General features: G+C 39.0%; 1 protein-coding gene across 5 annotated transcripts in view; it reads left to right on the forward strand.

The window, feature by feature from the left end:
- Positions 1-1,301: 1,301 nt before the first annotated feature.
- LOC117953588 (RNA-binding Raly-like protein) overlaps positions 1,302-16,486 on the forward strand; it is a 46,458-nt gene continuing 31,273 nt past the window's right edge. For 3 of the 5 annotated variants that reach the window (XR_004658644.1, XM_034886736.1, XM_034886733.1), the window contains exon 1: positions 1,491-1,893. Coding sequence is in view for 1 of the 5 variants with exons in the window: in XM_034886733.1 (XP_034742624.1) it covers positions 1,892-1,893 (2 nt within the window). In the remaining 4 variants the exon portion in view is untranslated. Of the gene's footprint in view, positions 1,442-1,490; positions 1,894-16,486 lie in introns of those variants that run through there. The other 2 variants (XM_034886735.1, XM_034886734.1) reach the window with 2 other exon arrangements.

Genomic DNA, 16,486 nt, shown 5'->3' on the forward strand with positions numbered 1-16,486 from the left:
CTGTTGACAATAACAGCCTTCAGCAATGTTGATAATTGGTTTAGCAATTTATTAATTCATGTAAATAACTTAATGAGCCACAAGGTGCGATAAATGGGAAATGCTGACAGACATAATTGCAACAACTTCTTCCCATTAATGCTGTAAATGTGGTGGTGACATAAGAGATAATTCTGGTTTATTATAATTGTAATTTGGGTCTAATTATTGTACGTTTGGCCCTAATCTCTTGTACTTGTTGTTGTTGTTTTCAGAGATGAAAATGTGACAACTAAACACACACACACACACACACATAAACAGACAGAAGGAAAGAGACCAAACACCTGTGCAATTCAGAGGTTTAGCACCTCACAGAATCCCCAATACTCCGCCAAGTGTCCAGAGTTTTTCCCAGCACTCCATCAATCCATACCGTGGAACGTTCCATATACATTACATCCAAGTAGGAAAGGGTCCACATGCGAACAGGTCGTGGGGAGGTTTCTAACGGGTTTAAATGATTTTTCTTTGCAGCTGTTAAGTCAAGCAAATACAGCACATTTCTGAGGCCCGGTGAGCTTAACGTTGACAGGTCATTCATAATCAAGACATTGAAAGTAACAGGCACAGTAACATTTAATAAGGCGGACATTTTGGATACAATGTTGTTGCAGAATTGACTGAAACTGAACGGGAGAGCACTCCCAGAACATGGGAAGATTTGTACATGACCTTGTGCTTTCATTGGACAGAAAGTGCATAATGGGCTATTCATTATTTTCATGTGAGTGAGATACTGTATGTCCTATGAATGAAATTGGAGTGAAGCTGCTCACGGTCTGGATTGGAGATACTTCTGGAATGCTGGACTGTACATCACGCGAGTCGAGATCAATACCCAGGTTTAGGCACTCGCATGCCTAGATCCTCTCAATAGGAAGGGCAGAGCGGCCGGATATCAATGAGAACTGATAAAGCCTGGACACCATACCACAGTTTTTAGGCTGCGCAGTAAATAACTTGAGGGCTGATCTAACTGAAGGTAAAAGAAAAAAGAGGAGAACCAAGACAAGTCAGTAAAGGGTAACAAGCCAACCTCACCAAAAATGTCTTTCAGACAATGAACTCCGCTTTGTTCCCACTGTGGAGCTGTTATCAGCCTCCCACCAATCAGGAGTGCTGTATTATTGAACAATGGGGGGAAATGTTTGCCAGTTACAAGCTATATGGCAGTATGTTTCAGCTAATCTCCAAGTTTTAATAAGATGAGAGATAATTAGAGAAAATGCTTGGACGGATTCAAAAACTCTGGTCAATCCCGAGTTACATGACTCAACCACCGGCAGCGATAGAGAGCGCAAAAGGAACGCAGATCGCCTCGGTGTGTAATAGCAGCCTGCACACCACCAACCCACCACCGTCCAATTTCTTTTTAATTGAACCCTTTTACTCCCGCTCGGTGAGTAGTCTACATTTTCCACTGCCATTTTCCTAAGCCCGTTTTTATCATCTTTTTCTTCCTTTCTTGTCTTGGTGTTCCGACATGGGAAAATGTTTTCTCGCTTTCTGCATGCAGTGATTTAAATCTTGGATGCTGAGTGTTGTTGCTCCGGCGACATCCGCTGAGAAATAGCCCTACGTGCATTACGGACGCTCTTGATATTTTTTCCTCCTCTCTTTTCCTCTTCTCTTCCCGAAGCAGCTTCTTTACAAGCTCACTTGTTGTTATCCCCGCATTTTGCTTATTTTCATCCCTTTTCTCTTTCATCATGGCTTGTTTCGGTGTGATTTGGGTTTTGCTGCTTTCCTTTGATCTTGCAGTGTTTCTCTGGGGTTGGAGGCTGTACGTCTCCGCCGGCTCAAAAACAACAGTTTTGATTTTCATCTTTGAGGATTTAGCTTTTCTAATATGTGAGACATTTTACTTTGCTTGAGTTTGTTTTGTTTTGTTTTGGTGGTTCCTTCGCACTTCTTTATGCAGTCTTAACGAGCTAATGGGAACTTTTTGTTTTGCAAAACGGATATCTTAAACATATATTAAGTTTGTATTTAATAAGTTTTGGATCTTTTAAGAACTTAGATGTGACTTCAAAACTCAGCAAAAACATATTTTAAACAGTAAGTCACATTATCAAAATCAATCACAATGTATTTATGTAGCACTTTACAACTACCAGCAGGTATCCAAAGTGCTTAACAAAATGTGAAAAATCACAACATTTCACACATTAAAGACATTTTCATCTGAAATCCATATTTTAGTTTCTTTTGAGGACTAATGAAAAATGATAGAAAATGTCAAAGAATGCAGGATTTCTTTCCTTTAAAGTTGCCTTTCAATATGGAAAATCTATGAATGCAAATTACTGTTGTGCAAAACGAAACAGAATAAAACCAGAATAACAGAGAAGCTTGGAAACTCAAACTGGCTGAATGAGTTGATGCAGAGTGGGGAGGAGAGGGTTGAAAGGGGTCCTCAAGGCCCAGGCAAATTTTGCAGCAGTTCATTATGCAAATCAGGCTGATTGATTTGATTAATAGCTTGACCTTGCAGACATGCAGCCAGAACTCACCCCCTAACCTGCAGGCAACACATTAAAAAACATAATTTCTCCTGCAATTAAAAGACAAAAGGACTAGTAACATCACCCTTTTAAATGACCACTGGAATCACCTCTTTATCAACCCCTAACCCTTGAGCAAAGTTTGTTTTTGTGCTCTGCTGAAAAAGAAATGCTTTCAAAACATTTATGAGACAAAAACTCCTTTAAATTATTCTCGAGGGATGCGAGTGGAGGCATTTGACAGTTATTCCAGCCTTCAGATTTTGCAGGTCAGTGAACAGGTGGGGGAAGCTGAGCATGAAATGTGCTGCTGTTCCCAGACAATACTTATCTCTTACTAGGGATGAGGTGGGAGGCTTGCTCTGGAATAGCCAGCCTATATATGCATGCACTGAATCACTAACATAGGAGAGGAGCAAGGAAAGAACAAAGTTTTTTTGGACCAGTCAGTAATCTGTTTCGGTCCAGTCGAGGCCTGTCTTTACATTTCTGCACCCGTGGATTGGGATGATCATTGACCCTTAGCAAGTGTACGATGTGGGCTGCCTCAAAGTCTCGCACCACAGAGTCCATCTTCTTTAAGAAACATTTTAAAGGTGCTCCAGCTTTCAGACCATAGGTCAAAGAGCATATTTGGAATGCATGTCTCGGTTTCTTTTTATATCCCTACATGTAAAAGATAACAAAGAAGAAAAAACAGATGAGGATGTAGACAGACAAGAAGACAGAAAATGGCATGGCTGTGTGATATAATTAACAAGCACACACACACACACACACACACACACACACACACACACACACACACGTAGATATTCACTTTCCATAGAACATTTCTGTGTTACATTATGCATGTTGTAATACCCACTGTTCCCTATTAAATCTGCTATTCTTGGATCTGTATGTTAAGTTCCACGCTTGAGTTAGTCATATTGAACACTTTTTTCAATACAGAGTCAGCCAATGGAAAGCATCAGTTTGGATAAACAATGGTATGCACCTGATGCTCAGCTCTATTGTGTGACATGCCATTACCCTAGCAGCATCAGCATCTCAGCACCAGGGCCAGCTCTTTTTATTCTCCATTCGAAGAGATAGTGGTTGATTTCAGCACCATGGACAGCTGCCAACTCTATATTACTCTGGCAGCTGGAGCAAGCTGATTCTTGCGTGGAAGTCTGGAGTGTCTCCACTCACTAACCCCTGTCCTCTCCACAGCACGTCTTATTCTGAACTATTCCAAGCTCTGTACCCCCCACCCTTCATTTAAAAGGCTAAAAAAAGGCTTTACCTTGGATAAGATAATACTTTCTCTGAATATGTTCCTGTACATTTTAAACTTTTAAAGCACATTTTAGTCTTGTTCTAACCTGAACTGTAATAAACCTTAAATTGATAGGATTGTTGTCTAGTATACAATGCGTATTTTTGTTGTTATTGAACAAAATAACAGGAACACTTTCACTGTGGAAACACATCTCTGAAGCATCCCCAACAATGAAAATGAAACACTATAAGCTCAATGAATGTAGTTATTACAAGAGTAGTGGATTGGAATGTGTTCTTTTGTCAGGTCATCAGACAGACAAACTCGCTGAATCCCATGAAGAAGTAAACCAAAAAGGATTCTGTTATTACAGTATTATTCAAATATTCAAATATTTGGGTCCAGCCCTATTAGGACCCAAAACTACTTTGTGGTTTGGGTTAAAATCAGACGTAACTTTAATTCCTGTTATGCGTGTGACGAGGGTGACCTAGCTCTGTTTGTTCTGTTTGTTCCGTAAAGTAAAAAGAAACTCATTGGTAACTTTTATTTTCAAACAAGACACAAAGCCCAGTCTCCTGGGTGGAAACTCCTGTGTTTGTTTGACCCATCCACCATCCATCACTAGAAGGCACTACCACTATAAATCTTTAAATGTAAATATGAGTTGTAATTGCTGCTTGACAAACAACTTATGTTACTTTCCTGGGAGAAAAGTCTCTACCAGTTGAATGAAGACCCCTCTGACAAAAAAAGAAAAGAAAAATGAGACACAAAATTAGGCATGTATGAACATTTGATTGGATGCATTATATAACCAGGTTTACCTGTTAAGAAATTCCATACACACACACACACACAAACACACACACACACACACACACACACACACACACACACACACACACACACACACACACACACTACATGTCAAAAGTTTGGGGTCACTTTCGAATTTCCATTCCACTCCGTTATAGACAGAATACCAGCTGATCTGAGTGGGTGGCTTATATTTAATGCAATATCTACATTGCCCATTATCAGCCACCATTCATCCAATGTTCAAAAGGCACATTCTGTTTTTTGATATCATTCTAAAAAACTAACTGAGAAAACATTAAGGAACCCGTTTGCAATTGTGTAAGAACATAATATAATCTGAAAACTGCTGCCCTGGTTAAAAAAACAATGCAACTGATCTCATCTGGTATTCAGTCTACAATGGACTGTAATGGAAATGTCTGAGTGACCCCAAACGCTTGACCGGTAGTGTGTGCGTGTGTATATATATATATATACAGTATATACACACGCACACACTACCTAACTAAGGAGCCAATGGTCATCAAGACACAAAACTGATGTTTCTGTTTTTTCCTGCTCTCATCACAGTGGATGTTTATTTGCATTTAAATCCACAGTGTTTTAGTTTTCCCAGTTTTGATGTACCATGTATTCACTCTACTGTCATTTTGTCTACTAATGCAGTTTTTTATCCACCGTACAAATAGCACACCAAAGCCAATTGTTTCCATTTAAATTGCTAATTGTTACCGGAATGAAATATGATACAATCTTAGAGACATTTTAGCATTCAAACTTAGGACACTTTTATTATGCGTTTTCAGTTTGGCTTCATGTATATATTTGAGTACTCCTCCCCATGTGTGCAGCCTTTTGCCCTATTTCATCTTTAACGTTTCACACTCACTGTTAGTCCTGCCCCAAATCATTACCTCAGTATGACTTTCCATGTCACTCTACAGCCTTTTGGTGCCATACAGCAGAAATCTGCTAATTACTCACAGCTAGTAATCTAGTTACTTTAGCCTAGTGGAGCAGAAGCTATATTTGGCATTCACACAAGAGAAACATTAAGGAAATGAAGAAATATATCTGTGCCAAGAGATATGTGAAAGCATGGCATATGTTCATATGCCCTCGAGTGGTTCTTTGGTCTTCCCTACAACAACAGCAGGTGGAGTCTTTTTTTCCCTCTTTTCTAAATACACATATGGATGTAGGTAGTAATCCTTCATTCTGTGTGTTTTTCACAGTGTGAGAATGGGAAAGTAGTTGGCAAAGGCTGCTGGAAAAAATAAAAACATGGTAAAAATGTGCCCCTAATGTGACTAATTAAGCAACAGGAGCCAATAAGTGTCTGTGTATCACCTTTGTAACAGTTGGAACTGTGTACAACAATTTAAAGTGAATAGAGTTTAAAGTTGTCCAAATGATACACACTGACCTCAAAGATCCGGTTTGGAGTGAAAATCAGCCCTGCTATTATTTTAAGATGCAAGATAAAATGTCTTCCAAAGATATGGCTTCATCCCGTCTCACTGTATAGGTCACATTGTGCTTTTATCTCCCAGCTGTCATCGATGGTTGAGGCACGAGGTTGCTCAAATCAGATTACGGTACAACTCATTTTAGGTACGAGATCATCTACCTTCAGTCGCTATGCTTCAGTGAGCCTCCATAAATTCACATGGGGGAGAGGTGGATAAAGCTAATCGAAACTGGAGTGTAATTTCTTTACAAGAGTTCTGTATAACTTCACCTGTGTCTATACCTCTGGGGTCTCACATGTAAAACATAGCCTTACACTTCATTAAAGGTATGACAAATATATAAATGATAAAAGGCTGACAGAATAGTAACATAAAAAGATAGAGTTTCAGTAATAATTTCTAAGCTACCTACCAACCACATGATGTACGGCTGTATTTTCCATCTTTGACATTCTGGTCTGAGGCCTAAGCTCCTTGAAGATGATTGACATTGCAAATGTCTTTTTCTCACATTCTCCTTTTTTTTGAAGTTCTCTCATTCCCTCTTTCCATCTCAATACCTTTTACTTCCCTCTCTGCTTCTTTATCTCTCTCCTTTTGTTAACATGTTTCCCCTTTCTTTCTTAAATTCAAACTCAAGACAGGTATTATGCTGAAGGTAATGGAGTGTAGGAACGGAGGAAATAAAAAAGAGTACTTGACAGTCATCTTTCCTTGTTAAGATTCACAGCAAAGACATTCCAGGTACAGTACACACAGTAAACAGGTCTTAAAACTGCAAAACTAGTTGCTGATTATGGGAAATAACAGGCTATTCCCTGTCTGCTCTGCACCGTTGGCCAGTGTTCACTGTACAACTCCTGCAGGAGCGATTAGATTCCACTGGGCTCCTCTGGGCTGGGAGCAGAATGGCCCAGCAAGGACCTCTATTCATTAAGCCCTTAATTGCTAATTGAGGTCTTGGAACGATTCAGCAATAGCTACTGCTGGTGGGGTATTAGCTGAGTAATTTATGGCTGCGAGGGAGAAGGCGGAAAATGAACAAGGGTGAGAAAGGGTTATTAAAAGGACTTCAGTACAGCGTTGTTATTAGACAGCCACTTTATGTTAACTCCCAAACATCTGTACAAGGCTCATTTTTAAGGTTGATTTTTGCCATTTTTTTCAGAGTTTAATTTCTTATGTTTTGTGATTAAATACCATCCAGCCATAATGCACTTGGATTTTCTGTTCAACATGTCATTGTAATGTAACATTTTTAATTAAGCACATTATTTAGTCTTTGTGGAAGTTCTTCATTTGTTACACTGGTGGTTCTTACTTTTCTGCAACTGACAATTGAACATGTAAGCAGTTCGCTAAAATCCTTATTCTAGCTATAAAATATCCCAGTGGGTGTTTCATTGAGTGATTTCAGCATTATTTTCAGCTTTTCTGTTATTCACAGCAGTATTTTGATAAATCCTCACATTATATGCTGCATATGTTCTTACAGAACAGTAGAAAGATTTTAAAAAATAACACGTACCCGCACTGCAGCACAGGGCATAAATTTAGACTGTTTAAAAACGTAATTAGAGTTCAGACCACATTTATTCCCTTGTAATGCATCTGGCAGTCATTCAAAAGAATGACGTTTTTTTTTAAGTAACTAGCTCATATAGACCCACATTTCATTCCCTTATGCAGACACATTTTTTCCAAGGAGGCACAAAAAGTTGGGACTTTTGAGAGACGTCTGATTCCTGAGGTTAGACACTACACTGTCCAATCGCTAAAGATAAAATGCTGCAGTGCAACATTCAAGCAGCAGAGAGTGAGTTTGGCCTAAATGCATCCTTCACATCCCATATATATTTGTCATATTGAAAGAAGGGTTGTTGTTTTTTTCCCTGACGGAAGCACAAGTCAGTAAGGAGAGATCAGGGAGAGAGGAAGTGCTAAAATGATCACTTTCGCCAGTTCCTTGCTTCTTCATCTCTGGAGATTCAGACTCTGTCGCCCCAGACAGTCAGTGTGAAAGGACCAAAGAGGATCCATTACACTTGGAACCTCTGCAAAAAAGAATTTTAACAGACAAACAAAACATCTCTGCGTGTAAAAACATGGCACGATGAGTTGGGATGCGTTCAGAGCTTCACTGACGCATGGAGATTTTCTTTAGCATTAATTTTTGGAGCATTAAGCGTGCCAGGACAAACCCAAACCACACTCTCTGCTCCAATCTTGCCTATCAGGCTGGTTTGAATGTGAATGTTGAATGAATGTTTTAGTGTGAGTGTGTTTTCTGGTCTGGAATGTTTCCACCAGCGTTAGCCAGCAGTTATGCCACACATTCTTCTTAAAAGGCTTTGAGGATCTTAAAAATCCATGAATATTGTAAAAAAAAAAAAAAAAAGAAAAAAAAAGAAAACTGTCTTTGAAGTCTCTTTTTCGCCATTTAGAGTGAACTAGAAGATGATGCGTTGGAGAGAAACATGATAGACATTGATTGCCTATAGTTGAAATTTTCTACCAGCTGCACAGTGCATTTATTTAGAGCATGAGTTCAGTGCACGTAACAGTAGTGTTATAAGTTTGACAAGTTTACAGTCTTTTCGTAGAAAACTACAAACCATTAGTCAAGCCAATGTCTCGTGTCCATGAGCCAGTTTGCATCAGCCTTGAAATTCAAAAGAGACACAATAATGACACTTTAAAAGCAGTGTACTCTTTATTTCTGGTTGATAGCTGTTTTGTGTCCTCGGGCATCAGAGAAGGTTGTTAAAATCAAAAAGATTTTTATTTAGCGGTTGCGGCTCAGTGGTAGAGCAGTTGCCTGCCAATCGAAAGGTTGGCGGATCAATTCCTTGCTCTGCAGTACCATGTCAATGTGTCCTGAAGATGCTAAACCCTGAGTGTGAATGTGTGTGAGTGTTTATCTAATGAGCAGGTGGCACCTTGTAGGCAACCTCGGTCGCAGTTAATGAATGAATGTGTGTGAATGGTGAATGTTTCCTGTATGATGTAAAAGCGCTTTGAGTGGTTGTTAAGACTAGAAAAGCGCTATCTAAATACAGCACATTTTCTGAGGTGCCACAATGGGTTTTCATAAAAAAAAAAAATGAAATCCTTCACTTTTTACATTTTCTCACTTGCCACTCTCATTTGTTCATTAAGTATGAAACAGCAGCCAGGAGACAGCTAGCTTTGCTTAGCACTAAGACTGGAGAGAGGTGGAAACAGCTAGTTTGGCTGTAAAAGGACAGAAATGGTGACAAAAATCTGCCTGGCAGCACCTTTACAACTCACCAACTAACATGTTTAATCTTGTTTTCTGAACCATAAACCAACATGTACCCACTCAAGAAATAGTCCCACAAATTTAACCCCCTGTTACACTACAACTTGTAGTTTTTACACTCCAGCTTTTACAGAGATTAAATAAAACAGAGCCCTGCTTTCTTGTACATTTTTACTATAATTGACCATAATTTACTAAATGCTACTGTATTGACTTGAAATACTTGAAACTGATGATTGAACCCATGAACTCATTTTGAAAATGTTTACTGAGGTAATTAAGTAAGAAGTAGCCTCATTTTCTCATAGACTTCCATACAATCAGACTTCTTTTTGAAACCAGTGGTGTCTCGCCCTACTAGAAATTAGATAGCATGCAGGTTTAAGGCACTTCTGCATTGTCTTATCTTTTTAGGACGGGAAGTTTTTGCTTTGGCAAGACGAGGCCCCCTTATCTGTGATATAATCACAACATACCACAGCCTGTCAGGAGCCATTGCTTAAATATTTATTGCATGCATCTCAAAAGACATAAAGGCCATAATGGCCACAGCCTCACATAAATTCTTAATACATGAGACCTAAAGATGTCTTTTTTAATTTAATTTAGTTTATTTAGTGTTAGTGTTACCTGTTAATGAAACATGTAAGAGGGCTTGAAGGAGTAATTCCTAAGCATAATTACTGGTTGGTTACATGCTGAGCTGATTGCTTTTTACACCCACATTCTGACTCTAAGAAACAAAGATAAGAAACCAATGACTCTACTGTAAATATTGGCCACATCTCTATGCTTTCGACAGGTATGAAGATGCATAACAAATACTTTCTTTTGTTCACTTCTATTTAAATTAGAATGTGAATATAACTTTCATCAACTATAGACTTTATAAAAAGCAATAACTGACTTGAATCTGTAATGTGTTGTGAATAAACCATAGCAAAGGCGTTTGTTGCCCCTCTGGTTCGTGTCAGGCAGAACCATATAGACTCTTGTTTTTTTTTAGCCAGAAGTGACCATATTTGGACAAAAGGATGAAGCTTACTAGCCGCAGTCTTTCTAACCAAACCTTGTTCATTAAATGTTTGAAATAGTGTTTCATGAGCAAAAATGCTATACTTTAATTTGTCTCTATCCTAGCTCAACATGGGCTTAAAAAAGCCTAGTAGCATTTTCTGATATTAAATCTGCTTAAAAATATGATCTTGCATGCTTAATCAACCGTTTAATGGCCTCACTTCTGTACATTTCCTTTAAAAGAAGCCATTCAGTGCCTTCACATCCATGAGTCACACAATGTGCTGGGTTAGGTGCCAGAGCTGACGTTTATTCAAAGGTAGAGGCATCTGGGATTTGATTGATTGGATTAACTGGTTGGCTCTTTGTGCAGCAAGAGAAGGTCGAACGGTTAATGGTAATGTTGACAGCTCTGATTGTCAATGAGCCATTTTTTTAACTGTATCTTGAATGTAGTAAATGTATTTAATTGTCTGACGGTTATAGGGGTGAGGTTCCACTTATTGGCAGCTCGAACAGAAAAAGTAGTTTGGCTAAATACTAAATACACTAAAATACCCTTTTCCTGAATTGAATGATACAATCTCCGCTGTACCTCGGGTTCTGCTCTGATCGGATGTACAAATGTTGACAAACTGGTGGAAAGGAGGGGTTGATAAACTGTGAATAATGTTATAGACAAGACATAGATTTGAATATTTGAGCATGTTTTTCCAGTTTAGAGACCTGTGTTTTTGCAGTATTGGAAAATGATGAGAAATGCTTGGTTTCTTGTCAAGAATTTTAACAGATCGTTTGTAAACTAATTGTAGAGGTTTCAGAGATGTAACACTATGGGTAAACAGTAAGTGACATGGGAGAAGATCATAGAATGCATATACAATTTTGCTGCCTGTGTGGACATTTGACGAAATCTTTCTGTCCCGCATAATTATAGACCAAATACTTTTGGGTATTGGACAGTGCTGTTGGTCAATTCTCTGAGTAGCACAAGTAAGACATTGAAATGAGTGCTATGCAAATGAGACATTTTAAAATGTTATGTTGAGCTCTAAGGGAAGTATAACCAGCATTTTACATTTTAATTTGATCAAATTATGAATTAATTGTTAATGGTTCCGGCTCTAATGTAAAACCCAATCTTGTTTCTGTGATGTGACAGTGCTAACCACTGAGATGTCTTCCAGCCTTATAAGAGCTTCTCCTGTGGTGATAATAATAATAATGTGTGTTTAACACAATTTGGGGAATCTTGGTCTGAAAGCCTCATTTTGGAAAGATAGACAATCTAAAATAATCACCAACAGGGAACTCTAAGAAGCAACTACCTGAGAGTATTTCATTCATCTCTGAGTGGATTTGCCAAATGTATTGCCATGGTGACACTTCCTGATCCCCTCAGAGGACTATAGCATTATAGGAACAAACAGTGCAGCCTGCAGGGAGGTTGTAATTAATTTGTGTCCAACTAAATCCTCAGATCCTCTCTGTTGACTTGGTTTCTATTTGACAGTAATGGAGCTGTCACGGTGTGTGGGTTTTTTGGGGGAAATATTCAGAACTATTCAGGTCCTTTAAAACAGGTATTAATACAACAATGCAATAGTACTTGTGAAAGTCCTTCATTCAATATCCTACTCAAGTAAAATTATAAGTAGTAGTTCTGCAGTAAATTGTCCCTTTTGCCTGATATTTTATTATATATGACATTATCAGATTGTTAATTCTGGTGCAGGAATGGGAACTGTTGTAGCCGGTTGAGGTGGAGTTGGTTTAAACTACTTTATACATTATTCTTGTACTTTATACTTTATATTTACAGTAGATAGTGTAGTCCATTGGTTCCGTACCTCAGGGCCGGGCCCCTCTAAAGGGTCACATGACAGATTTGACGGGATCATGATATAATGGTATTTTAATGTAAAACGTTGGTTAATTTTACCTCTTTGTGCATAAAAGCTTTTTTTAAATGAAACCATGTAAGACGTTAAGAGGGAAATATGTCACAGACATCTAAAAACGGGCCATGTTGTATTAGGTGTATTCTCTCCAGGTGTTTGCTGCTGACGACTGAGCTGTGTGTATTTCAAAGCTTGATCTGCTCAAAGGATACTGGCAGGTTCCTTTGACACAGCAGGCTTTTGAAAACTCTACCTTTGTCACTCCTGATGCATTTATGCAGTGCACTGTGATGCCGTTCGGCATGAAGAACGCACCTGCCTCTTTTCAGCGACTGATGCAGCATGTATTAGGAGATGTACCTAACTGCAGCGTGTATCTTGATGATGTGGTGGTCTACTCCAGTGAGAGTTACAACGCTTCGCTTACCCTTAACTTGCCCAAGTGTGAGTTTAGGCCACTGTGACCTAACTACCAGGCGTTACTTAGGCATGGCAGGTTACTATCGCTTTTTCTGTAAGAACTTCTTGGCAGTAGTTGCTCCTCTGACCAGGTTACGCAGTCCTGTGGTTCCTTTTGTGTTGAATGATGAGTGTGACTCTGCTTCTAACTCTGCTAGGTCTCTCCTTAGTAGTGCTGTTGTGCCACTGGAGCTGGTGCTGTGTTGTTGCAGGACGGTGGTGGGGATGTGTGTCATTCTGTTTGTTTCTTTTCCACCAAGTTCAAACGTCATCAACTGAACTACTCCACCATAGAGAAAGAGACTTTAGCAATGCTCCTTGCCCTACATCACTTTGACGTGTATGTAGGATGTAGTTCATTTACAGTCACTATAAACACTGACCAAAACCCGCTTGCCTTGCCTGTACAACAGCAATCAGCACTTGATGTGCGGGGCACTCTTGGCCCAGAGTTACAACATTTGCATCAAACACAAGAAGGGAGCTAAAAACATTGTTAATGACGCGTTGTCCCGTGGATGAGATTAGTTTTGGGGAATTTGAGTGATCTTTTGCTTAAACAGGAGGGTCAGTGAGGGTGCCGATGAATTGATGGTGAATTTGTAATCTGTGATTTGTGGCAGTGTTCCATGAACGTGCAAAGAGAGGAAGGGGTTCCCTTTTATGGGAGGGGATGTCACGTGCCATGTTGTATGATGTGTATTGTCGGCTAGTGTGTGATTCTCTGCAGGTGTGTGCTGCTGACAACCGGCCTGTAGTTGAGGCTGATCAGCTGATCGGTTAACGGAGGGCAGCATGGCTGTGTGCTGGGGTGAGGCTTCTGTGGAAGCCAGTATAGAGAGGGCAGAGACGTGCTGGGATCTGCTGTGTGATCTGCTCTGAATCAAACCTGTGATAAAGTGCCTAAATTCTTCTTCCTTTTGGAGATTGTTTTAAGTTGCGTTTTGTTGTGCGGACACAATAAAATTACCTTATTTACTATTTGTTTTCTGTCCCGGGTTTATTGTTTTAAACTGTTTGCGTCCTCCCCCCCTAGATTACTTTGGGTCGTAACAGTAGTACAACTACACACTGTATTTTGGTGTGGGGTCACAAGCCAAATAAGTTGGGAACCATTGGTTTTTTATAAAAAAATGTGTTGAATTACACAATCTTATCATGTGTTTTTAAATTTAAAATCACAATATGTAAATTATAATATTTCCCTTTGAATTGTAATAGAATTAGTATAAAATAGAAATACTAAAAAAAATTGTACTTAGGTATACAGTACTTGAGTAAGTGACTGTCCACCGATAGTTAATATATAGAACAAACACTTGGAATACCTGGAAGATGCTTGAGCAACATGTAAAGACATTGCAGGTGGAGGGAACCAAAAAACATTTCTCACAAAAATTCACATGTTTGAACCTGCCATGTGAGCAGGTTCCTCTCACCTCCTGCAGAAATCTTTCTGTCTCTGCCTCCATGTTTCCTGGACCTCAGTGCAGGTAGACATGGGCTTAGGATGTCAAGAACAGGTGGAGACAACTGGTTAGCCACCTCTTAAGTTAAAATGACCTGTTCAGTAATCGATTAGCTGAGAAACCTAACGGATAACGTTTTAAATAATTGATCTTAATATGATTGGTTGTTTAAGTAAATTTTATTTAGCAAAAACAGCCTTAATTCACTGGCTCTGGATTCTGAATGTGAATATTTTCTGGCTGTATTAGTCCTATGGGATAGTAAATAGAATTTTGGTCAGTTTTAGGGTTGTTGTTCGACAAAACTAGCAATTTGAAGAAGAGCTGCAACAATTTGTTGAATAATCAAACGGTCGATAGACAGAAAATTATCGGCAGTTTGAAGACATTAGGCAGCGTTTAGGGAAAAAAGACACTTTTCACTTTTTATGGACCAATTGTATAGAAAAAATAAAGTCAACGACGAATTTATTGAAACATAGAAATATTGATAGTTGCAGCCAGAAGTGATACACTGAAATTGTAGCTGTCTGGTTTTCTATCATAAACAAACAACAAAATAGTATGCCATAAAAAAAGCATTTTGCTGTGACCATTAGTGCTGTTGGGTTAAAATATCGTGGCATATCTTAAAATTGCTTTTTAGAGCACATTTGGTATCTAATTGGGGTTAAATGGGTGCATAAAAACAAGTAGAAAAATACCAACAATAACAACAACAACGTTGTTGTGCTAATGTTTTTAGCTCGGACTGGTATATAGGTATACAGCCCACTGGTGCTCATTGTTTGGCTTTCTGTGTGTAACCTCCACAGTCTAACCCTCCGGGGGGCCATTTTCAGGAAGGATGCTTAACAAACTCTGAGTCTAACTATGAGCTGATTAACCCTGAGATGGGAAACTCTGAGGTTTCAGTTCCAGCAAAGCTAATTTTAGTTGGTTAAAGCAACTCAGAGTAGGTTGACTCATATTTAAGCACGTGCACCACCACTGTAAAAAGGCAGCATGAATGGAGCCATGATACTACGATTCACCATGGCAACAACCACAAACTAATTGGTCAGCATACTTTATCCCCCTGGAACTGGAAGTGAGTTTAAATTTATATTTTGTTAAAAAAAAAGCAACACAGCTGCTGGTGCAAAAAAGCAAGGATTGGTGTGGGAGAAAACTGCTCCCCGTATCGATGCGTAAGCTCTCATACAGTGTATTCATTTCATGTTTAATCACAGGTAACCTATAACATTACTAGTGAAAACTGGATTGGTATGACATCTATAACTTCATTTAGGTGCAATCCTGTAAAGTAAACAACTACTAATCCCATTGTGAGGTTGCAGCACCATGTCATTAAAGGTCTTGTGTGTAACATTTTTAGTTGTCCAAATCGGTGTTGCACGTTCACAAACTTGTCATTTTCATGAATATTTACCACCACCATCAATTCCAAGTATTCCTATTGGCTTGAAGTTTTACATTTGCATTTGCACAAACCGGGATAGACGCTCCATACTCATGCACCATCTTGAAATACTTTAGCTGGTAAGGGCCCTACAGGATATGCTGCTCTGCCTTTCACATTTTTGCTGTCACATGATACACTCACAGTTGCTACCAATGGGTATTGTTGTTTCCCTGCCCCTGCAAGTCTGAAGAAGGAAACATGGCTAACATCAACAAGACAGTTTGTAGTACTCACCAAATCTTTAGATCAAATTTTGGAATTAATAAAAATTAAATAAACGGACCTGATCCCCAGAGGTAAAGCTGGATGAAGACGTGAACATCTTGGCTTTTTGAAGCGGGAAGGCTACCGCAGCTGTAATACGTCTTTTGAACTGCGTGGTGCGAGAGAGTGGATTGCAATATATGATCTCAACACTAGATAGGAGAAACTCACACACATTGTACTTTTAACAGAATTTTAATTTAAAATCATTTAATTATTTTTACAGGCTCTCACTGGTTTGAGACAGGGAACCAACAAAAATGTTTAAAACACGTTTAAGAGCAAGGCACACTTTTCTGACGGCTCTGCATTTGCAAAAAACATAATGAGACACAAAGAACACAAAAGCATGTCTACGATTGAAGTTGGTGATATAAGGACGGATGAGGTATGTACGTATCTGATGGACTGTGAAGAAAAAACAATACCTCTTAGGTACTTATCTGGAAATGAAATTACATCTAGTTGGGCCTCAATGTCATCTCCCGACGTAAGTTTAACTCACTGCAAAGTAATGCAAC

The sequence above is a fragment of the Etheostoma cragini genome, chromosome 12 (assembly GCF_013103735.1).
Source record: "Etheostoma cragini isolate CJK2018 chromosome 12, CSU_Ecrag_1.0, whole genome shotgun sequence".
Taxonomy (NCBI): domain Eukaryota; kingdom Metazoa; phylum Chordata; class Actinopteri; order Perciformes; family Percidae; genus Etheostoma; species Etheostoma cragini.